The 25,157-nt window shown below is 35.4% G+C and overlaps 1 protein-coding gene across 1 annotated transcript in view; it reads right to left on the bottom strand.

The window, feature by feature from the left end:
* The window catches only part of LOC109609933 (protein expanded-like), a 448,580-nt gene that overhangs the window by 223,608 nt on the left and 199,815 nt on the right, over positions 1-25,157 (bottom strand). The window contains exon 4 of the mRNA XM_025415034.1: positions 3,254-3,353. Within this exon, the coding sequence (XP_025270819.1) occupies positions 3,254-3,353 (100 nt within the window). The remainder of the gene's footprint in view (positions 1-3,253; positions 3,354-25,157) is intronic.

Raw genomic sequence — 25,157 nt, 5'->3', positions numbered from 1 at the left:
ACATAGCATGGTTAGTGTGACCTTGGATAGTGTTGTTAAGGATACGGAAAAATCAATTAAAAGTTTTTAAATGGAAACCCCTATTTTTGATTGTATATTCTTATAGCTGACCTCGAGAGCTTTCCAAAACACTATAATAGAGTATTTTTTCATTGAGTACTTTTCGAGTTATGAGGCTTGCAATAATTTTTTAATTTTACATAAATCGTAAAATATCTTGTAAAATATTCATTTTTCGATTATCTTACCTTAATACTTTTATATACAAAATAATGAGAGGAATCAATTGGTGTAAAGAAAACACATAATTGTTTTTAAGAAACAATATGTAATTGTTAATTGCAAATTACATATTTTTTCTTCGAAACAATTATGTGTTTTCTTTACATCAATTGATTCCTCTCATTATTTTGTACATAAAAGTATTACGGTAAGATAATCGAGTAATTAATATTTTACAAGATATTTTACGATTTATGTAAAATTAAAAAATTATTGCAAGCCTCATAACTCGAAAAGTACTCAATGAAAAAATACTTTATTATAGTGTTTTGGAAAGCTTTCGAGGTCAGCTATAAGAATATACAATCAAAAATAGGGGTTTCCATTTAAAAACTTTTAATTGATTTTTCCTTAACAACACTATCCAAGGTCACACTAACTATGCTAAGTAATGCGCCCCTTAAAGTCCTACTACTTTTGTCCGGAACATTTTTCAAGTAAATGTGTATTTTTCGAAATACCAGCCTGATACGGTCGCTCTGATACACCCTGTATATATACTATATATATATATATATATATATATATATATATATATATTCGTATTCCAATGAAGCGGCTCAGTCTCGTTCGTTTGCTAAAAAGGTCGATCTCATTGTATTATGAAATATATTTCCAAATTAATCCTTAACGCATCTCTTACTTATTAATTGAAATTGGAGCGTGTTTTCTTTAATTTAACCTTGGAATATTTTAGTCTTTATTTTTTCTTTAATTTAACCTTGGAATATTTTAGTCTTTATTTTTTCTACAATAATAATAAGTTATTTTTTTCTATATAATTAAAATTGTAACGTACGGTTTTTCGTAGACCGCGGAATCTTTATTTGAGAATAGGTGGATCCAGGTGGCGGAGATAAAATAACGGATTACGTGTATATGTGTAAGAAATGTATTTATTGTAGCTGTGTGTTGGAATGTACAAAGTGTGCGTGTGGAGAAGCCTTCATTGGCGCACAGTACAATTATACACGTTGCAATTGCGCACCGTGCTATTAGACACATAAGATTGCGCATCGTTCGATTGGACACGTTACATTTGCCCACCGTTCAATTGGACACAGTTCTTTTGCGCACCGTTCGATTGGACACAGTTCTTTTGCGCACAGTTCTTTTGCGCACATTACTTTTGCGCACATTACTTTTGCCCACAGTTTTATAAAATGTGGAATCCCAGTTTACGTTGCAAAGTATACGCACAGACTGCACCCCCACATCCCCCCTACGCCGTTGCAAACCCATGTAAAACTTCCCTTTGCATGGAAAAGTATATATGCGCAAAAGAACTGTGGGCAAAAGAACTGTGCGCAAAAGAACTGTATCCAATTGAACAATGGACAAATGTAACGTGTCCAATCGAACAATGCGCAAAAGAACTGTGCGCAAAAGAACTGTGTGCAATTGAACGGTGGGCAAATGTAACGTGTCCAATCGAATGATGCGCAATTTTATGTATTTAATAGCACGGTGCGCAATTGCAACGTGTCCAATTGTACTGTTCGCCAATGAGCCACTCCCATGCGTGTGCGTGTATATGCGTATGTGAATTGTGTAATTACAATGTATGTGTGTGTGCGTGTGTGTGCGTGTGTGTATGTGTAAGCGCGTAAAGTAATCGATAGATTCGATAAACGCGGGAGGATCTCCGGGCGCGAAGTAATTGCCGTAGTTTATAATTGGTGGAAAACCGCGCTTTAACAATGCGTCCACGTTATGTAATTCGATGGATGTGTCACGGATCTTGCGGAGATAGTAGTTTGCTAAAAAGGTCTAAAAATAATTCGATAGTAGTTTGCTAAAAAGGCTAAAAATAATTCGATGCGCGGAATAACGCAATTTACAATATGTGCAAGATGTGATTGCACGATTCCGAGTACGGCGCGTTCGCGTTTTTGCGGACCGTCGGACGTGTTTTTGCCCGCGTTTCTTGTCCGGTGTTTACGTCTCAGCTGTTCGGAGATTTAAAGTCCGGTTATTTAAACGTGTCTATTTCCCCGATGGATGTAGATTTTACAGACGGCGTCGCGACGCTAGCAAGCGTCAGAGGCGGCTCAAGTTCCATCTCGTGATAGGCGCGACGCCTAATATTCGAATGTTGATTCGGAGGCGATTTCTAAGGCGCTGATATTGATTAGTAAAGGCCGCATTTGCACTACCTTCTGGTCTTTTAATTTTGCAAGGATTTCTCGATAGCTTTGCTTACCTTCTAACTATCTGTGCGTCTCAAGAAGGATCGGAAGGATCTGTCCTTCTGTGCTGTCGAGAGCCCGTTTTATACTCGATTAATTACCCGCGCCGGCGTATTCGGTAATTACTCTCACCGAGCGGCGGTAAAAATATTGGAGCAGTTCGGACTGCCGAGCGCGGGTTCTCAACTGCCGGTGTCGACTCCCGATGGCAGTGTCGCAATAATCGATCTCTCGATTCCTACCCGAATGTTACTAAATATTAAAAATGGGCGCATCACGCCTCTGCCTATGCCCGACCGATGTTCATCGGGCTTCCGGCCAGTGTTCGCTGGGATGCATTACGGGGTGCATCGTTATAAAATTAATTTTATGATTTTCCTGTAATAATAAATAAATAATAATAATAATGATAATAATGATGATAAAAATAATGATAATAATAATAATGATGATAATGATAATAATAATAATGATGATAATAATAATGATGATAATAATTATGATGATAATAATAATGATGATAATAATAATGATGATAATAATAATGATGATAATAATAATGATGATAATAATAATGACGATAATAATAATGATGATAATAATAATAAAAGGAACTGTTTATTGCGAGATAAGATTCACATTCATGGCGCAATTTTTTCAATGTTATTATATTTTTGTAGGATATATATTAAAATTATATTAAATTAATTTGTTGTGACGCATGAACTTCGTAACTCTTTTTACCTTTTTGTAAAAAGGTAAATTTTTAGATTACAACTCACCAGACAATATTGCTAGGCCGAAAAGTTCACAATCTCGCATGCCCTGTTGACTGAGAAGTATGCATGTTTGTATATAAACCTCTTTCACTCTTGACTTAGCCTGAAATAACAAAATATACATACGAAACCATTAGAACATTGATGATTAATTAATTCATTCAAAAAAATGGTTTTGCAATTACAACAATAATTTTCTATGTCATGTTTACTTATCTCTATTGGTTTCTATTATTTTTTGCCTTCCTTTTTATAACAAAATTTTGAAACTCAAGATCATTTATTCTAAGAATTAATGTATGTAAACACATGTTATAAAATAAAAATTGAAGCTTCTATTTTATTTTTTACTTTTAAACAGAGAAAAATAATTTGTTTTCAAAAAGTAATTATAATAAATTTATAAGATTTTTATATTTAAAATGACATCAAATATAAATACTATATAAAAAGTATATAATTATAATAAAAAAATTTTTGTTATGTGTTTTATTAAAAATTATGGGTGCTTTTCATTTAGGGACACAAGTGTCATTCTATCTTTGTTTGTTGTTATTTACTAAAAAAGATAGAATGACGCTCGTGTCGACTTGTGTCACTAAATAGAAAGCACTCTGTATATGTGCGCGCGCGTGTGTGTGTGTTGTGTGTGCGCGCGCGTGTGTGTAATCACACATACACATAAATCTTATTAATCTATTACTTTAAAAAAAAAATGCCATAAAATTTTAATTTTTGATTGAGTCGCAATTGTGAGATAAAAAAAATTATAGACCAGTAAAGATAGGGATGTGGAAGGAAGTCGGATGTGTCTACATGTCCATTTGATCAACGAGCGACAGAATCCATCCGTGGCAATATTTTGTGAAGAGAGTATTCACACACTTTTCAGCCCAACGAATAATTGTTATAAAACAATATTCGTGACTAGAAAACTCGACTAGAAAAATATGAGATGCGAATGGCTGGATCGGGAATCGAATCCGAGTTTTTCGATTTCCGGGCAACTGCTCTTTTTTTGATAACCCGGGGGAATTCTTTATCGATACCCTCACCTAAGGAAATCGGATGGGGGTTATAGGAATCAGCGGGATCGCCAGGTCGTTGCCGGGATTCTCAGCAGCGACCTGGCGATCCCGCCGGGTACCCACTAAAAACCCCCGGAGTGGCCTTTTCTACACTGGAGAGACGGGCAGAAACCCGGAACTTGCGGAGCAAGTTTACTTCAGGTTGACCGTGGGCTCCCCTCCGCGTTTGGAATCCGGCGGCGTAGCCGCCGGATTTCTTTCTTGGGGGAAGATATCTCACCCTCTCCCTCGGGCAACTGCTTTAGACCACTACGCTATCCAAATCTCACATTTAATGCTGCTTTTTAACACAGTAATATGCGTCTCCAGAGTGATGTTAGTATCTTGCACGATGGATGCAAAGCTGATTGCCATGGAGGAAAAGACCGCTCGCTGATCAAATCAGTGCCGGTGAAGTGCCCGACAAAAAAAGAGACCACCTTTTATCTTGTAAATTTTTGTTTCTAAAAACTATAAAAACGTAAAAAAACATTGAATGTTTTTGGCTCAAATAATTATTTATTAACTTAATTTTAATATCCATATATAATAACAAAAAATAACATTTTCGTTTAGAGTAGAAAAAATAACATTTTCGTTAAGAGTAATTTTTTTGGATTTGTTTTTCAAGAATGTTGCATTTTATACGTGGACAAAATAAAGAGACCGCTATCTTAGTTGGCACTGCAATTTACTCTATTTTCTCCGTTAGACGAATTATGTGTTTTGTTTATATACTGTGTTGTGTGACATTGTAATACGCGTTTGTTTCATTCGCTTATTGTTTCTTAACTGAGAAAATTCGCGTGTTAACATGGCTAGAAAACAAACTTGTGCACAAATACGAAAATTAATTATAAAAGATATACAGAAAGGTTCTTCGCAAAGAAAAATAGCAGCAAAATTTGAAGTAAGCAAAACTCAAGTGCAAAAGCTGTGGAAAAAGTTTCGAGAGACTAGTTCTGTTGCGGATAGAGCAGGAAGAGGAAGAAATCGAAGTGACTACAGATCGAGATGATTCTCGTTGTACGAGAAATTAAGAAAAATCCATGATTAACGGCACGTTCAATTAGAAAGAACTTCCAGCTGAATGTATCAAATAAAACTATTGAGTGAAGACTCCGTGAAGCAAATTTTCACAGCCGACTTGCACGAAAACGACTCTTTATCAACAAGCGTAATAAAATAAAACGTCTCAAATTTGCAATAAAGTACATAGACATGCCAATTGACTTTTGGAAAAAAGTTGTATGGTCCGATGAAAGTAAATTTGAGCTATTTAATCGGAAAACAAGGCTTAGAGTATGGATAAAATCCGGAGAGAAGTATCAAGAGCGTCACTTGCAGCAAACAGTAAAATATGGAGGAGGCAGTATTATGATTTGGGGTTGTTTTGCTTGGCCAGGAGTAGGAAATTTAGTAAAAATTGATGGTACATTAATGGCAGATAAATATTGGGTTGTCCGGAAAGTTCGTGCGGATTTCTCAATAGATGTCGTTCAAAGGCGAATTTTACAAGTTTATGTCGATGTGATATGTCAAATGCTTTCGTGTTTTGATTAGTGACATTTCAACGCATACTTAGTGATATTAATTATCCCAATAAATTAAAAACTTTTTACTTGACATTAGTTTAGAGATGGAAGGAAATAACGTGTTTTTTCGATGCATAATGCTTTTTTATTTCCGTAAAGGAAAGAACGCGACACAAACTCGAAAAAAAATATGTGCCGTATACGGGGAAGATGCCGTAAGTGATCGCATGTGTCAGAAGTGGTTTGCTAAATTTCGTTCAGGAGAAATGAATATTGAAGATGCTCCTCGCTCTGGTCGGCCAGTCACCACTGATGTCGACCAAATAACAGCTTTAATCGATTCCGAGCGGCAGATCACAGTTCGGGAAATCGCAGCGAGGTTAAACATTGGCAAATCAACTGTTTCCGAACATTTAAACAAGCTCCAGATGGTAAAAAAGCTTGATGTTTGGGTGCCGCACGACTTAACTGAGAAAAATCGTATTGACCGCATTTCCATCAGCGATTTGCTATACAAACGCAATGAATACGATTCATTTTTAAAACGCATCATAACAGGCGACGAAAAGTGGATAATTTATAATAATGTCGAGCGTAAAAGGTCGTGGAGCAAGCGAGGTGAACCGCCATTAACCACTTCGAAGGCAGGCTTACATCCGAAAAAGGTAATGCTCTGCATTTGGTGGAATTGGAAGGGGATAGTATATTATGAGCTACTACCGGACAACGAAACCATCGATTCGGACAAGTACTGTTCACAGTTGGATAAATTGAAGATAGAAATCGCCAAAAAGTGTCCGGAATTGATCAATAGGAAAGGCGTCGTTTTTCATCATGATAACGCCAGACCTTATGCAAGTTTGCAGACTCGCCAAAAATTATTGGCGTTTGGCTGGGATGTTTTGCCTCATCCACCGTATTCCCTCGACATTGCACCCTCGGATTTTCATTTATTTCGGTCGCTACAAAACTCAATTAATGGTTTGAACTTTGCTTCTTTGCAACTCCTCAAAAACTACTTGGACAGCTTCTTCGCCGAAAAAACCCAAGACTTCTATGAGAGAGGAATTATGAAATTACCCGAAAGATGGAAAAGTATTGTGCAAAATAATGGTGCATATATCACAGAATGAAATAACTTTTAACAACAAAATTTTTTCATTCGAATTTTGCTTAAAAATCCGCACGGACTTTCCGGACAACCCAATATATTGACATGCTTCGTGAAAATCTAGAGATATCATCACTTCGAATTGGATTGGAAGATGATTTCGTTTTTCAACAAGACAACGATTCCAAGCATACGTCAATAAAAACTCAAAGATTCTTCAAGTCAAACAGAATAAAATGTCTCGATTGGCCTCCACAATCACCCGATCTTAATCCCATCGAAAACCTATGATCAATTTTAGAAAAGATCGATAAAACTGGGGTGACAAACAAGGAAAATTATTTCGCAGCGCTGAGGAGAACTTGGGAGGAACTAGATGAGAAATATCTTCAAAATCTCGTGGAAAGTATGCCAAAAAGACTCCAAGCAGTGATCAAGGCAAAAGGAAGCCACACCAAATATTAAATTTAGTTTTTGTTCATTTATTTTCATTTTTCTTTTTGAAAATTAGATGCGGTCTCTTTATTTTGTCCACGTATAAAATGCAACATTCTTGAAAAAAAAGTCCAAAAAAATTACTCTAACGAAAATGTTATTTTTTGTCATATGAATATTAAAATAAAGTTAATAAATAATTATTTGAGCCAAAAACATTCAATGTTTTTTTACGTTTTTATAGTTTTTAGAGACAAAAATTTACAAAATAAAAGGTGGTCTCTTTTTTTGTCGGGCACTGTATATTCGCGTGCACTGCATGCTGACTTCCGACTAGCTTTCGGTAAGAAATGGCACCGCAGAGCACAACGCGATAGAGTGACCACATCACTTAAGATCCTTTTGGTAAATATTAATATCCCCATTGTGTCAAATAACAGTGGTGATGGACCCTAAATAGGACCGTCAGTCGAGGAGAGTGGGAGCCCTACGTCTAAACGAATTAAGGGGGGGGAGGTAATCGGAAGGTGCTAGAAAAACCCAACTGCCCATCGAAGTCACCTTTTCTCGGCAAACCCCTTGATAAGGTTATAGAATTCACCGGGGAAGGAAAGAGCTGGGAGGGGGGAACCAAGGATGGAGTCTGTGAAATCAGATCCTTGCTCATAGGGAGAGGTCTGATTTCACAGACTCCATCCTTGGACCCTCGACAGCACAGTAACCCCACGCAGAAGAGAAGTATGAGTGGGCGCGGGAAGATTGGCGTAGGCCAGTTCCCGCTCCAAAAGTAATTAACAGTTCCCAGAGCGCGGGCTACGAAGGCGATGAGGCATTGCAAGAGAGGATTTTTTAGTGTGGATATACTTGGATCACGTTCCGTCCGGGGATTCCCACGTAACTCACGGGGCGGTCCTGCGGGTATACGTAACGCATTTTCCCTTACCCTCGTAAATAAAAAAAGTTTTCTAGGGGCTCCTTCCATGGAGGCGGAAGAGGACCTCTCGTTGACGGTCTTGGTCATGAAATGACTGGCAGCGAGGAAAGCAGTCACTTCCTGCGAGTCCGTCATGACCCAGAAGGAGACGGCTGAGAGGCGCGAGGCGTGAGGCGCCAGGAGGCAGACTCTCATGGCGATGAAGAGGAAGAGAACGAGATTGAGAAGGAGGAGGGGCTGCTAGTTCGCCTCCTTACTCCCCATCCATCCGAATGAAGAAGTCAGGTGAGAAGAACTTCGTTTCCTGCTCAAGGGTGATGACATTAAAGGGGGGGACCTGATGAGAATTATTTCACCGAAATGACTTACAAGCAGGAAGGACAGAGTGGGAAAGCTAAGGCTACACCCTAAAGCGTAATTGGACGATAGAACAAAGTCTCACTTAAGGGAGGCCGCGGGATTGTAGAGGGAGAAAGAGCGATGTAAACTCTTTCTCTCCTCTACGGAGTACGCACAGCGGAGTACCCCCTCTCCTCTACGGAGTACAGCACTACGGAGTACCCCCTCCAATACTAGGGGGGAGTACAATAGTGCGGGTTCTCTCGGAGTCCAGTCGGCTCAGGTGGGGACTCGGGTCGGTTAAAAACGGACTCTCGAGGAAGGCAGACGAATGGCGTGGTTCTCATCTGTTCGCAGCAGTTGCGAGAAAGGAGGGAAAAGTAAATAATGCGCTCCCTGGGAAGGAGATTCAGTAACATAACACAAGTAGCCGGGTCTCAAGCACAAAGGAAAATTACAGACAGGGACACTGAAGTAATGCATAAGCAAGTATGAGCGAGTCTCTGTCTGCCCAGCGCTAGGAATGCCACCTTGGAGGTTTTAGCGGATACACCGGTCGGACCGACATTGGGTCAAGGCGGGACTTCTGCATAATCTTTACCCGATTTCCCTAGGGTGACATATCCATAAAGGATTTCCCCGAATTACCAAAAAAAGGAAGATCTCCTCCATGGTGCACCACCTTGTCGTGATGGAAAAGCCCGAATGATTCGTCGATCCGCCTGTGGCAATACCGAGGGTTCAACTCTTGGGATGGCTGGACGGGTAGGATTACTTGCTAAGAGTAAGGATTCTAGAAGAAGGACCTCGAGAAAAAACCAACTACCATAGGTGGTGGGCCAATGTTAATAGGTAGGCAATGGCTTAAAGTATTCGGTTTGTGGCCATTACCATTAAACTTACCAAACAACGTTAACAATTGTAATAAAATTGATGTAGTAAATTTAACAAAACAATTTCATAAAAAATTTCCGAAATTATTTGGCACAGGTCCAGGGCTATATAAGAAAGGGACTCTTAAATTGATACTAAAGGAAAATGCACAGCCAGTAGCTTTGAAAACGAGACATTTACCGTTTGCATTGACAAGTAAAGTTGAAAATGAAATTAATCGTCTTGTTAAATTACGACACCTTGAGAAAATTGACATCAGCGAATGGGCAACACTAATTGTGCCAGTAATAAAATCACACGGATCTATTAGAATTTGCGGTAATTTCAAATTAACATTAAATCCAAACTTAGTTAAAGATCGGCATCCGATTCCATTAATCGATGAAATTTTCAGGGCATTAAGAAACGGTTTCTCAGATTGACTTACAAGGAAAGGGTCGGAAGTGTCCCCCTCCGATTTTAATGAGCTTTGAATATGTTGTAGTCTAGATCAAAATAGGAGACACGTATTTTTTTATAAGTGCTGAGTCGGCCGTTAAGGGGGTGAAACACCTTCTTGAAAAAAATCGATTTTTTCATTTCTCAGCGGATACCGTCGGAGCGATAAGAGATATAAACAAAAGTTTCAAATAAAAGTTTTATGGTCTTTAATGTACTTCAAAATCATGTAATCAGATTTGTCGAAAATGTCATATTTTTCGAAATCCCCCCCCCTCCCTTTTAATGTTTGAAAATTTTTAAATTTGTCTCATAACAAAACTTATAGCTCATTTAACGACAAATTCAATCATATATAATAAAGTTGTATTCCGAAGTCATTATATATATGTATATGGAAATATTACATAAAATACCGTACATAATTATTGCATACAAGAATAACAAATATTCATGGTTGATATCGGTTACAAAGATGATGATCATGAAAGAAATGATTTATACAAAGGGATTTTTTACACCATGCGCAAGAAATTACAGCAATTTCACCGCAAATATCACATGTTGGTTTTAAATTAGTTTTGAAACAAAAATCTACTGGTGTATCAAATTCTTCTGGTTTCTTTTCTAAATAACCACTTTTATACCATGCATATTTGAATAAATTTTTAAACCTTGGTGATGAAAATTGATTATGTGTTAATGATTGTAATTTTAAAATATTGTTTCTTGAATGAAGCTTGACGTCAAGATCTAAAAGCATGATGGTATCTGAAAAATGTCTAACAAAATTTTTCCATAAACGAAAACCGAATACATCTAAAGGTTGTATTTTTCCCGTTGCTCCAGCTGGTATAGTTAACAAATTAATATTGTCTATAAAATCTGGTTTGTTTCTTTGAATTATATCAGGACAATGACCAGTCCAAGAATCTAATAATAACACTGATTTTGGTCCAACATTTGGAAAAAACACTTCTTTTATCCAGATCTCAAAATGATGCGATGTTAATTTTCCAGATTTTGATGCCATGACAAAGATATTATTATCTTTAAACATTGTTTCTTTTACTATTGGACCAAATGTTCCAGTAGGTTCTTTTAAAACAATAAACAGAGGCGATAATAATCTACCATCAGCTGAAACAATAGGTTGTATAGTATAACTATGTGTAGTTGCTGATATGGATTGTACTATGCGCTCTACTTTTTTAATACCAATAGGTGATAGTGAACGACCGGAATGAAATTCTAATTGAAATCCACTTTGGTCCGAATTATATACATTTTCAATTCCATATTGTATAATAGAAGATTTAACATTTTCGATAAATGACTTGCTTCGTGCTTCTAAATCTTTGTCTGACGCTAAATTTTTTTTTGTTATAAATTTTGTAATTTTTCTAGATACGATATTATGTGCAAGCTTAAACCTTTTTACCCATGATAATGATGCTGTAAACCCAAGTAGATTTACTTCCTTCTGTGCGCGAAGAGCCCATCGAGCAATATCAATGTCATGAATAATTATTCCCTTTTCAATACCTTCATGGAATTTATTTAACGTATATGTTGAAATTTCTTTCAGTTTATCAAATCTGTTGCCACCTTGATTTACTTGCTGCTCCCATCTTCTTAATTGACGTAATGACGTGACTTTCCGAAATCTATTTCTTATAGATGCAAGAGTTCTTGACTTTTTTGTTCCACTTCTCCATAACTCTACTGCATTTCTTTTATATTCTATTGGTACAGAATCCGCAACACATTCAATTTCTTTTACAAAATATGTGTCTTCTTCTCTTTCTTCATCAATTACAGGTTCTACTTCAGGTATATCAAATTCGTTTTGAAAATCTAATGATGATTCTTCATAAACTTCAAACGCTTCTTCATACATTGATCGAAGCATATTTTCCATCATGTCTTTTGTTTCATTTTCATCTGTTGTAACAGGACTTTCTGGGAATTCCCCAGTCATATACAGTGCAGTGTATAGCAGTACTGCTACATTTCTTGGATTAAACATTATCTAAAAAAATTATTAACATTATGTATATTTGTTTTATAAATATTAGCAAAAAAATACTTATTAGCAACAAAAATATTTTATTATTTAATGCGTATTAATAATTTGTTACGTTTTCCGAATTTCATGAAAAATAGAACAGTTTTATCACATAACTTAAATAAAGTAATAAAATATTAATTATAATTTAAATACATTAAAACAAAACAGATAAACCGCAATTTTGAATGAAGTGTAAGTAAAAGCAAAAAACTATAAAAGTTTTAAAAATCGAAAAAGTACATACATACTGTATTGTTGTGTGCGTGGGGCACAATTGTTTTTTCAGGATAACGGCTAGTCTTGTTAATTAACTCGAGCACTTGTTAATTATTTGATAACTGATTTGTGACTGTCCGCCGCTTCTAGGCGGTGGCTTTTAACGCCTCCGGTTCTGAACGATTATCGGAGGAGGATCGCGCGGTGGCATGACCAAATAAAATCATTGGTTATTTCTAAAGTGGCGTGATCAAAATGCAAGCGAAGGAAGTCCGAAGACTTCCTCGCATTTTATTGCAATTCAGCGCTATTTCGAGAGTGATTTCTTCCTCTGTTTGATGACTTGGCCGTGTGATACTGGCTGTATCAGCACTTCGGGCAGCTGACTTTCTTATCGCGACGCATTTTTTCGCTCGCTTTATAAGTTATAATCCTTTTAATTATTTTCTTATATATATAAATATATTTACTATCGCGCTCGCGTATATTCGATAGACGCTTTAATAGTAATATGTGTTCCACTGCACGCAGTTGTTAATAAAATAATATATTGCACCAACTCATTTCGCGAATGCGACATCTGTTTATTCATAGAATTGAATCTATTAACATCGGCATCTGATCAATAATTTTCCTTGTCCGACTAGTTTTATTTTTCATGCATTAAAAACATTACTTTTTCATATAAATTATATGTATATTTATTGTCACATAATATAGACATATATTATAATTATAATTATTATATAATTTATAATTATATTTATAAATATAATTTCTATAATTTATAAAAATATATTCTCATAAATTATTTATTGCTAATTTATGGTTGCCTCTGTGAGTTTGCGAAGAAAAATGACTGTCGCTGTGAATAACGAGCGTCATAAGGCGGATAAAGCGGGCGTATAGTAGTGTATAGGGATATTTTTAATTTATTTCTGAAAAATGTGACTTCGGAATACAACTTTATTATATATGATTGAATTTGTCGTTAAATGAGCTATAAGTTTTGTTATGAGACAAATTTAAAAATTTTCAAACATTAAAAGGGAGGGGGGGGGATTTCGAAAAATATGACATTTTCGACAAATCTGATTACATGATTTTGAAGTACATTAAAGACCATAAAACTTTTATTTGAAACTTTTGTTTATATCTCTTATCGCTTCGACGGTATCCGCTGAGAAATGAAAAAATCGATTTTTTTCAAGAAGGTGTTTCACCCCCTTAACGGCCGACTCAGCACTTATAAAAAAATACGTGTCTCCTATTTTGATCTAGACTACAACATATTCAAAGCTCATTAAAATCGGAGGGGGACACTTCCGACCCTTTCCTTGTTAGAGCGTTCGTATATACAAATTCCGGTAGAGGAAAGTAGTCGTAATTTACTAACGATAATAACACACAAAGGACTGTATAGATACACGACAGAAGGCGTTGCGTCAGGTCCAGGAGATTTTCAGCGGAAAATTGAACAATGCTTAGTAGGAATTGACGGAGCAATTCCATATTTAGATAATATTTTTTGTACCGGTAAAATCGATGAAGAACATTTGTAAACACTTTACACAGTGTTTGAGCGACTTGAAAACTGCGGGTTTAAAGTTAATATAAATGAGTGCGATTTTTTTAAAGAAAAATTAGATATTTTAGGTTTTGTTATAGACAAAAACGAGTTACATAAATCAAAAACAAAAGTAAATGCAATGATAGAAGCTCCGGTACCAGTCAATAAAAAGCAATTAGATTCATTTATTGGTCTTATAACGTACGAGATTATGCGAGATTTTTACACGATAGAGCAACAAAACTGAAACCACTGTATGAGTATACGAAATTAGATAAATTTAAGTGAAGAATGTTACGCGGCATTTGAATGGGTGAAAAAAGAATTAGTGTCATCACGCGTATTAGCGCATTTTGATCCGAACGAAGAAATTATATTATCATGTGATGCGTCTTCGTATGGATTAGCAGCGATATTGTCACACTGATATAAAGACGGAACAGAAAAATCGATTGCGTATGCATCAAAAATAATTCCCGAAAAAGAGTTGAAACGTGCAGTCATTGATAAAGAAACGAGTGCAATAATATTCGGATTCAAGAAATTTTATAATTATACAGGGTGTCCTAGATATCGATATTCGGATTCAAGAAATTTTATAATTATACAGGGTGTCCTAGACCACCCGTACACCCCTTTTCTTTCAAAAACTAAGCATTTTAGAGAAAAACGTTTTCGACAAAAATTGTATGGTTTTGAGGGAAACATAAGATGGTGTCATTGGACCGTGGATGGCATCGTTAAGATCAGATCAAAGACACCTTTAATTTCTTAAATGGAACCACCTATTTTTTATTGCATATTCTAATAGCTTATGTCGAGAGCTTTCTAAAACACTATAATAAAGTATTTTTTCATTGAGTACTTTTCGATTTATGAGGCTTAAAATAATATCTTAATTTTACATAAACTATGAAATATCTAGTAAAGATGGGCTTATTTTCTTTCCAGATTCATATATAAAATCGAATATATTAAATCGGAGAAAAACGGTAACTGTGATGCAGTTTCGCGACTTCCCGTTCACGATTCCACTCCAATTTTTAATCACGAGTACATCGCGACTAATTATGTGGAGGAAGAGTTAGAAACGTTAAACGCGATAGAAATTGCGAAAGAAACGAAACGGGATAAAGCATTGAATAAAATATAATACGTAAAGAAAAAAAAATATAAAAAAGAAAAAAAAAATATAATACATAAAGTTCAATACGTCAGAGATACATGACCAACTGCGAGCGATATGAGCGAATATGAAAAGAAATTCTATGTAAAACGAGACGAGTTAACAGTAGAAAAGGATTGTTTATTGTGGGGATATAGAGTTGTGATCCCTGAATCAGTACAACAGTGTGTATTACGAGAAATACACGCATCTCATTTCGGCATAGTGAAGATGAAAATGCTGGCAAGGCCGTACGTATGGTGCCCAAATATCGATAAAGACATTGAGGACATTGCAGCAGCATGCAAAGTGTGTGTGCGAGAGAGAAAGAAACCTGCGAGTGTTCCATTAACACCGTGGCCGTATCCTGATAAATGTTGGAGTAGAATTCATACCAATTTTCTAGGTCCATTTCATGGAGATATGTTTATGTTGATTATCGATGCGTACTCAAAGTGGCCTGAAATTATTGATATAAAACAATGCACACAGGCATCGAGAGTAATCGAAAAATTTAAGAAAATTTTCGTTCGATTTGGTCTTTCGAGACAGGTGGTTAGTGATAACGGTAGACAGTATACGAGTACGGAGTTTCAGGAGTTTTGTAAAAAGAACGGTATTAAACAGACCTTCACACCACCGCATCATCCGGCAACGAACGAAGCGGCTGAAAATTTTGTTGAAACATTTAAAAGTAAAGTTGATAAAATTATTAGCGACGGAAAGTCACTCGAATATGCGATAAATCTCTTCTTGTTCGATTACAAGTCAACAGAGCATTGTATTACGGGAAGAACACCCGCGTACATGATGTATAAGCGAGAATTGAGAACGTGATTCGATTTATTAAAACCACGTACGAAATCATGTAAACAGTAAGCAATCGGCATAGGTAACAAATAAGAAGGGTCGAAATGTTGATTTACAAATTGGTGATGTAATTTGTTGATTTCCAAATTGGTGATGTAATTTGTAATGATAGATGATTTCAGTGTGCGAAACAAAAAGCGCACCCAAGGTAAAAATAGTAAAAAAATTATCTCCAGTAACATTTAGCGTAAGAATCGAGAACGGAAAAATTTGGAAACAGCACGTAGATCAAATCAATCGATTTGTTCCGCAAAGCAGTAATGCTAACGCCGAGAATGCGTCTGTAAGCGAGTCAAAGATGGTACATCGTTCCGAACGATTAAAAGAGAAAAAATAAAGTGGAAGGAACTGTAATGTGTTGACATTATAAGATACGACTAAATGACATACACCGTGTATATAGAATTTACCCGAAAATATTCGGAGCCACGGCGCGTGAGTCAGTCTCCCGACGACTGCCGAGCGATGCGCTATTTTATGTATAAGTTGCTATTCTCAATAAATCTATATTCGTATCGTTTAATCAGTCCGATATTAACCATCTTGATACACCACAACTTCTATCTCGAGCGCCGAGTCACTTCTCCTCTAGAAATGCTCCTCAGATCGCGATTCTATTTCTAATTGTAATTCTATTTCCGAGTACACACACACGATACTATATTCGAACGCAATTCTATATCCGAACATAATTCTATTTCAATTGTGCTTCTGTATCCGAATACAATTCCAACTCCGACTGCGATTCCATTTCAAGTTGCGACGATTACTATTTCGTATTGCCAGCGTCCGTGCCGATAACTCTCAAGCCGACCCGTATCTGTAAACTCAAGATTGTAAGTAATTTGAATATACTCGAATACACTTGTGAATTTTATACAGTGTCGAAAGTGAATATACCTAACCTTTGTGCACATTTCCTTCAACAATTTAGTACAATTCTATAACGTCATTTATAAATCTGGTTTCGACCATCTGAGATCAGTGACAATACGGTGCTTACCATGCGGCACGGTTATTACTGTCTCTCGATTCCGCTGTTTGATGCTAATACTCTGCACATCCGGCACTCCTATCTCTAAATCGGAACTCTGGTGCAAATAAATTGAACATTGTTCTCGACTACTCTCATCATTTCTCATGGTCGAACCCAGCCAGTTTATTAACTTAGTTCTTCCTGTAGATACCTAAAGCGAGGAGAGCCGAACACCAATTTTACGCGCGCAGCCTGTATTACAAATTTAAGTACGCCCCCGTGACCGAAGCCGATAGTGAGTTCCTGGGGACCGAGCGCATACATCTTGATATAGAATACGAAGCGTATTTCCAACTAAAGGGGATTGAGCCGATGAGAAAGAATATTCGCATCAAGTCGATCGAATACTCGCGGTGACCTTGCAAACTGACAACCGTGGAAAATAAACCATTTCTGCCCTCCCTGGACTATGTACCCGGAGATCCCCGGAAGACACGCCTCCAGATCCGAGCGAAAACCCTACACACGGAATACGGAGCCAGTACTCCCGCACATTGGCATTCCGTGTCAAACCCGTTGTTGGCCTGAATATACTGATCGCTTCTAGATCAGAAGTGGCCAAAAATCCAAAGAAGAAGAAGGGTTCCGCGGATCAGACGATAATATTAGATTAATTCACATGCGTTAAATTCAACGAAATCTTAGACCTCACGTTAGAGCACGATTTTGGAACAAGAAGACGCTGAGTTTCACTTTTATTGCCCTCCGATGAGGCAGAGCTTTTATTGCCCCTCGGACCAGGCAACCCTTTGTCTGAATTTTATTGCATACCGACCTTTTGGAAACTCTCACTTTTCCTACTCGTACGAAAAATCTTCGAAATAATATCTTGCGAGTAATATTATATACAGGGTGTCCCATTTTAATAGATGAACCGAATAATTTTTTTAATTTTGATTGTAGAAAAAAATGTTTCAGACAAAAGTTGTATGGCTTGAAGGGGGACATAAGATGGTATCATTGGTTTTATCTTGAAAAGTTGTTTGAAGGTCACATGAAGGCCAATTTCAATTTTTTTATATTTTATAATACTCTCTATTTTTTATTACTTATTCTTGTAGCTTATCTCGAAAGCTGTTCAAAACACTATAATAAAGTATTTCTTCATTGAGTGCTTTTCAAGTTATGAGGCTTGAAATCATTTCCTAATTTTACATAAAATATCTAGTAAAATATTCATTTTTCGATTATCCTACTTTATACTTTTATACAAAATAATGAGAGGAATCAATTGCTGTAAAGAAAACATAATTATTTCGAAGAAAAAATATGTAATTTGCAATTAACAATTCCATATTTTTTCTTAAAAACAATTGTGTTTTTCCTTTACACCAATTGATTCCTCTCATTATTTTTTACATAAAAGTATTAAGGTAGGATAATCAAAAAATAAATATTTTACTAGATATTTTACGGTTTATGTAAAATTAAGATATTATTTCAAAAAAAAATTAAGATATTATTTAAGATATTATTTCATTAAGATATTATTTCCTCATAACTCGCAAAATGAAAACTAACTTAATTATAGTGTTTTGGAAAGCCCTCGAGATGAACTTAAAAAATATGCAAAAGCATACAAGGTGTCCCATTTAAAAAGTTGGATGTGACCTTCACGGGACTTTCAGGTGACTCTTCAATGTCAAACTAAAGACACCATCTTATGTCCCCCTTCAAGCCATACAACTTTTGTCTGAAACATTATTTCCTACAATCAAAATTAAAAAAGTTATTCAGAGTCATCGATTAAAATGGGACACTCTGTATGTACACTTGCATTTATTTTTATAAATAACTAAATATTATAAACAATTAGACTTTATAAACGATTAAATTCTGAGAATAATTGAGCAATATATTAAATCATTGCAAATCCGTCACATTCCACCCCTCTAATTCGAATATAAACAAATAAACCGCGTCCACATAAGTCACGAACAACCGCGTGATGAGATACTTCACCGACTCGCGAACATTCGTTGTACATACATTTCCGGATTCGCCCACAGAATCCACCCCTTATTGCACCTATTGCTTCATCAACTTAAACAACATTAATAAGGAATTATTCGCGTACTTTAACATCCACTTAGCTGTACATAGCGCTATTTACGACAGTTCGTCGCTCGAGAGAGTTCGTGTGCTTGTGTGCTCCCGTAATCTCGCGAACTTCTTCCCATTCGATTGTGACCAATGCATCGCGGCGTATATTAATTTCGCTAGGGAACTAAGACAACAAAATATAAATTATTATTCGCTTCCAGATCCAATCAAAGTCTTTGTAGACGGTACTATCCCCACGAGTTTTACCGTGCGAGATTTTCCGTGATCAGTAAACATTCAGGGCCGGTAACTACATCGACCATCGACAATCACCACCTGTCGATAACCCCGACCGATCAATAACCGCCACTAACGGCCGATAAAGCCAACCATCGATAACAGCTACCAACGGCCGATAAAGCCAACCGTCGATAACATCATCCATCAATATTATCGCATACCGGTAACGCCACGACCTACAATACCACTTATCGGTAATATCGCCCGCCAATAATATCGCAGTAATCGACAATATTATTTTCAAACTTAACGGCCAAAGAAAATTCGATGTCTCTGGATCCGCCTGGTCTACTTTCACGAAAAGGAATCCATCGTCCGGATAGCCTAGTCGCGGGCAATCCCCAGGAGTCCAGCTCCTGAAATAAGCGATACGGCACAAGATCCGAGCACTCGTAAGAGCCGCGACCCCGCTGAGACGTAACAGTAGTCATATATTAAGACAGAGAAGCACGAGGCAAGAAATCGATGTATAAGTGTGAAATAAAGGAAATATATAATAACGATTTCCTACAACAAAGTGGTATATAAAGTCTCGCGTAATAATTGCGATGCATTATACGTCGGTTAGATTAGCAGACAATTAAAAAAACTGAATTTCTGAACACTGAAATCATATCCGAAGAAATACGTCACAATTTTCGATCTTAATCAATCATAGACTCAAATCTGATAATGATTTTAATTGAGAAGAGCTTGAGATTTTGGACAGAATCCTCGTTGGGCAAAAGACTCGTTGCTAAAATATTGTTTATAAAGCAATAAAGAAATACCTTGAATTTGCAGTGATATGCAAGGTTTTTATTATGCATTCGATAATAGATAAGTTATCGAGAGTGAAGTGTTAATTCATGTGTTTGTATGCAATCGGTGCGTCGTGATGCGCATGTGCGCTGACGGCTGGCGGAATGAGGAAGGGGCGGTCGTGTGTCGCGTATATACAGGGTGGGCCATTTTAAGTGATCCACCCCAATAACTTTTTTATATTTGAATGTACAACAAAATGTTTCAAATAAAAGTTGCTTGACTTCGAGGGGGACAGAAGATGGGTGGCAAAAATTTGACCTTGGATAGTCATTTGAAGGTCACATAAAGATTACCTTCAATTTCTTAAATGGAACCCCCTATTTTTCATTGCATATTCTTGTAGCTTATCTCGAGAGCTTTCCAAAATACTATAATTAAGTACCTTTTTATTAAGTACTTTTTAAGTTATAAGGCTTGAAATAATTTCTTAATTTTACATAAACCATAAAATATCTAGTAAACCATTCATTTTTCGATTATCTTACCTTGATACTTTTATGTACAAAATAATGAGAGGAATCAATTGGTGTAAAGAAAATACATAGTTGTTTCTAAGAAAAAATATGTAATTTGCAATTAACAATTCCATATTTTTTCTTAAAAATAACTGTATGTTTTCTTTACACCAATTGATTCCCCTCATTATTTTGTATATAAAAGTATCAAGGTAAGATAATCGAAAAATGAATGGTTTACTAGATATTTTATGGTTTATGTAAAATTAAGAAATTATTTCAAGCCTTATAACTTAAAAAGTACTTAATAAAAAGGTACTTAATTATAGTATTTTGGAAAGCTCTCGAGATAAGCTACAAGAATATGCAATGAAAAATAGGGGGTTCCATTTAAGAAATTGAAGGTAATCTTTATGTGACCTTCAAATGACTATCCAAGGTCAAATTTTTGCCACCCATCTTCTGTCCCCCTCGAAGTCAAGCAACTTTTATTTGAAACATTTTGTTGTACATTCAAATATAAAAAAGTTATTGGGGTGGATCACTTAAAATGGCCCACCCTGTATATGTGCGCAAGTTCTGCTTGCGTACCTTTCCTCTTTGCTATGTTGTCGGCGTAGCTGCAGGCGTGTCCGTTTTGGCATTACTGTATTTAATGGCATTTTGTGTATGGATGGAAAAAGAAAAAGCGTGAATTCTGGTGAGTCATACTTTCAATTATTAATTTTAAACATAAAAAAGAATTCACATATAATATCGGTATTTAAATTTTTACTCGATTTGTTAAATCTGCTGCGATTCTACACAGGAAATTTTAATACATTTGAGGAACTTTTGGAAGCAGTAGATTTGCTAAATCCCCGCGCGATGCAGTTTCGCGTCATCTATGCGTCGAAAAAGAGATTAACTTTTCTCCTTATACAATGTAATAATTTGTTTTTTATATTATTAATCGTGCTGAGGTAGGATCAAAACTGATTCGAAACATTCATTATTTTTGTAGTTTTTAGATTTGAAATACAATAATTAATAAGAAGAAAGTGTTGTTTTTTCCCTGCAACTATCGTGCTGTGGCTCTTATGCCAATTTTGATTTAATTTTTTTTATTCAGGTTTACATGGAGTTAGTGACTTTGAAATAAGAGTGAGATTGTTGCGTAAGCTAGAAGCACATTCTAAAAATCCGGTTACATTTCATGACTTAGTGAATGAATGTCAACGGGTCATAACACTTAGATTACACATAACAGAAATACATTATTAGTAGAAAAACCAGTATAATTTAAACTAAACAAAATCGAGCACAAGAAAATCAACCGGTTTAAAAACGATAAAAATAAATCACAACACAAAGCATTGGACATACCAAAATATCCTTGTGTGTGCATGCATTACGCTAAATATTGTGACTATCTCAAGCATATAACTGCAAAAAGATAGAGCACAAAGAAAGATACTGTACTATAACCCACAAAGTAAAATCCAACATAAAACAGAAAGAAAATCTGGTATGAAATCAAACGACAAACATAAGCAAAATCTAAGTTATTGCTCTATCAATCAAGTTCAATTTCAAAACAAAAAAGAATTCATTACGATCCAAATCAACGCGTAAGAAGTTAAACTTCAAATTGACACAGCTTCGGATATGACACTCATCTTTCAGGAGACATGGTAGTTACTGTGAAATCAGCGACAAAAATATATTCATTTTCAGCACGCAACGCATTTGATGATCCCTTAGAAATTACTTATAAGTTAGAATGCAACGTCACTTTAATAGAGTAATAAAAAAGGGTAAATGCTATTTGCCGAAGGTGTCAGAGCTGAATTTATTCAGCATAAAGTGAATGGATCTATTTCATTTATGGTCCATTCCAAGAAATAAATTGTGCCAGTCAAGCACAATCATCGGAAAAATACATTGCACAATTAATCACAAAATTTTCTAAAGTATTTAAAAATAATTTAGGATTATGCACTAAAACAAAAAGAAAGTTACATCTGATGCCGAATACTAAACTTACTTACGGAAGTGCCCCGTTTCATATATAGTACTACCTAAAATCGACGCCGAATTACAACGTCTCGAAAAGTTGAATATCATAGAGCGGATTGATTTATCATCGTGGACAGCACCTATAGTAATAATCAGCAAATCTCCGGAAGGATTCGCATATGTGCTGATTACTCCACTGGACTGAAAGTCCCATTACAACCTAACAAATATCCGCTACCACTTTCTGACGACATTTTTGCCAAATTAGCAGGTAATCGATGTTCTACAGCAATGCTCGGAATTAATTGCCCTTTTCAAGCCGATATCTGAGGCGAGGCCTACGATTCCCCCACTACCGCCCGAGCCTCAAGCCGCCGATCGTGCGCGCAACGCTATGCCTTAAGAGCGTCCACCAAATGTTCCGTTTCGCCAAATCGTCATTAAAATTTTCGTTATTAAATAATTTTTCTTTTTATAATTAATTAAATATCAAAATTTTTATTATTATAATATTATTATTATAATTATAATATTATTATTATAATCTTTATACATACATATTATACATACATATTATCCATGCATATTATACATACATGTATGTTATAACAATATATTTTAAAAATTATATAATAATCATAATTTTGAGAGATAATAGTTTTTCACGTCACTCATGAGGTATTATTATAGATGCGTTTTTTTTTAAAGTGGTTTCCCCAGTAGTGGTTTCCCTATTCCACTAAAAATCAAAATAAAGAAAAATAATGAAGATAAAATATGTGACTTGGTGTAGGAATATTTTATATCGTATGACTTGGTGTAGGAATATTTTATATTGTAAGATATAAATATTTTATATCGTAAGATATAAAATATATAAAAATTGAAGAGGAAACAGAAAAAAAATTTAATGCGATTTTCTGGGTCGTTTGCACGATTCTACTAGAAATGACATACCTACGGGAAGTTTAAAAGTAGTAATTCTCATCAGCGAGGATAATGATGCGTCGCTCAAAGATCTTTTTCCGTTTTAATAATTTTCATTTTTGAAAAAAAGTATTCACATAAATATGTGGATCCAAGCATGGGGAAAATTCAAAGGCCGAAATTTTTAAGACGCGGATAACATGATGTATCTAAAATTTTTAAAAATTCGACTCCCTTTTCTAGCCGTGCTTTTAAAGAAATATCACGTTACAAATCGTAAAGCTTTCAGTAAGCTATCTGAAATTCTAGGCTTTGTTATTCAATTTGCGCAGTGAGAGAATGCTCGAAAAGTATTAAATCTTTTCGTATTTCAAAATCTTTGAAACGCGTATTGAATTGGCTTATCAACGGATCAATTATATTAATTTGTTTTTTAAAATTACAATTTATGCCATGTTTTTCAAAGAGAATCTGGCAAGAGGGAAAATAATGAAAAACATTATTTTCTAAGTGATTTTTAAATAATAATAACTTTCTGCAAAAAGAATCGACATAACTAACTAATTGCGATAGATTGATTGATCTTTTGCAGCTTTAAATTTAAAATATTTAAATGATTTGTCATGTTGATTATTGGAGCAAGCTCGCAAAGCGAATCTAAATTTTCGAAAAAAATTTTTAATTCATCACATTTTGTAGAAAAATTTTTTTGCACGAAAAGGAAGATCTCTTTTCTTATTGCAAAGAACTTTTCTAAACATTTTCCTGCACTAAGCCACCGAACTTCACAATACAGGAGCACATCTGTATAAGTTGCATTACGCTCCTCGAGAAAGAGTTGAAGCTTTCGATGAGAAAGAAATTTTTGTCCGCCTTTAATTATATTAATAATTTTTGTGACGGTTTACATTGCGGTGTACAGTTTCACTACTTTCCCACATAACGCTTCTTGGTGAATAATACAATGAATGACAGGGATTTTCAAACCTCACTGCCTTAATTGACCGAAGAATTTATTTTTTGAATCTATCATTGCCCTTGCACCATAAGTTATGATAGATGAACATTTAACGAAATTAATATTAAATTTTTGGAGAGTTTAGTTAACAGCTTCGAAAATATTACTACCCGTTGTTTTATTGTGTAATGGTACAAAATTTAAGAGCTCCTCAACATATGAAAAATCATTTTGCACGATTGGAACAAAAATACTCAGTTGACTCACATGTCGGTTATCGGTGTTCTCATTGAGACATAATGAAAAGAAAGAACAAGTTGCTAATAAAGATTTTAATTTTTTTTCTAAAAAAGAAACAATATAATTTACACACGATTTTATTGTTTTATCACTTAAAAGAATGTTAATAGCTTCTTCAAAAGATAATTTCCAAACGACTCTACTGCTGCGATGAGACATTCCTTTACAAATTTTCCTTGACAAAATGATTTTGAATTTTTCGCGATAAGGTTTGAAATCGCATACGATGCTGTAAGAGCTTTTAGCGAGGATGAAGCATTATCCAAAGATGCATTATTATGAGAATTGGGACTACATCCTTCTTGATAAATTAATTTTAAGCCTTCGATTAAATTAAGTTTCTCTTCGTCCACATATTTTGAATATTCATGTGAATGGTTAGTTTTATAATGCCTATGAGGAACATATTTTTTAACAACAGAAGGTTGATAACCACACGGA

Source organism: Camponotus floridanus, unplaced genomic scaffold (genome assembly GCF_003227725.1).
Source record: "Camponotus floridanus strain SB8 unplaced genomic scaffold, Cflo_v7.5 scaffold94, whole genome shotgun sequence".
NCBI classification, from domain to species: domain Eukaryota; kingdom Metazoa; phylum Arthropoda; class Insecta; order Hymenoptera; family Formicidae; genus Camponotus; species Camponotus floridanus.
Note: the sequence above shows the minus strand (reverse complement) of the source record. Positions and strands in the feature narration are given on the sequence as shown.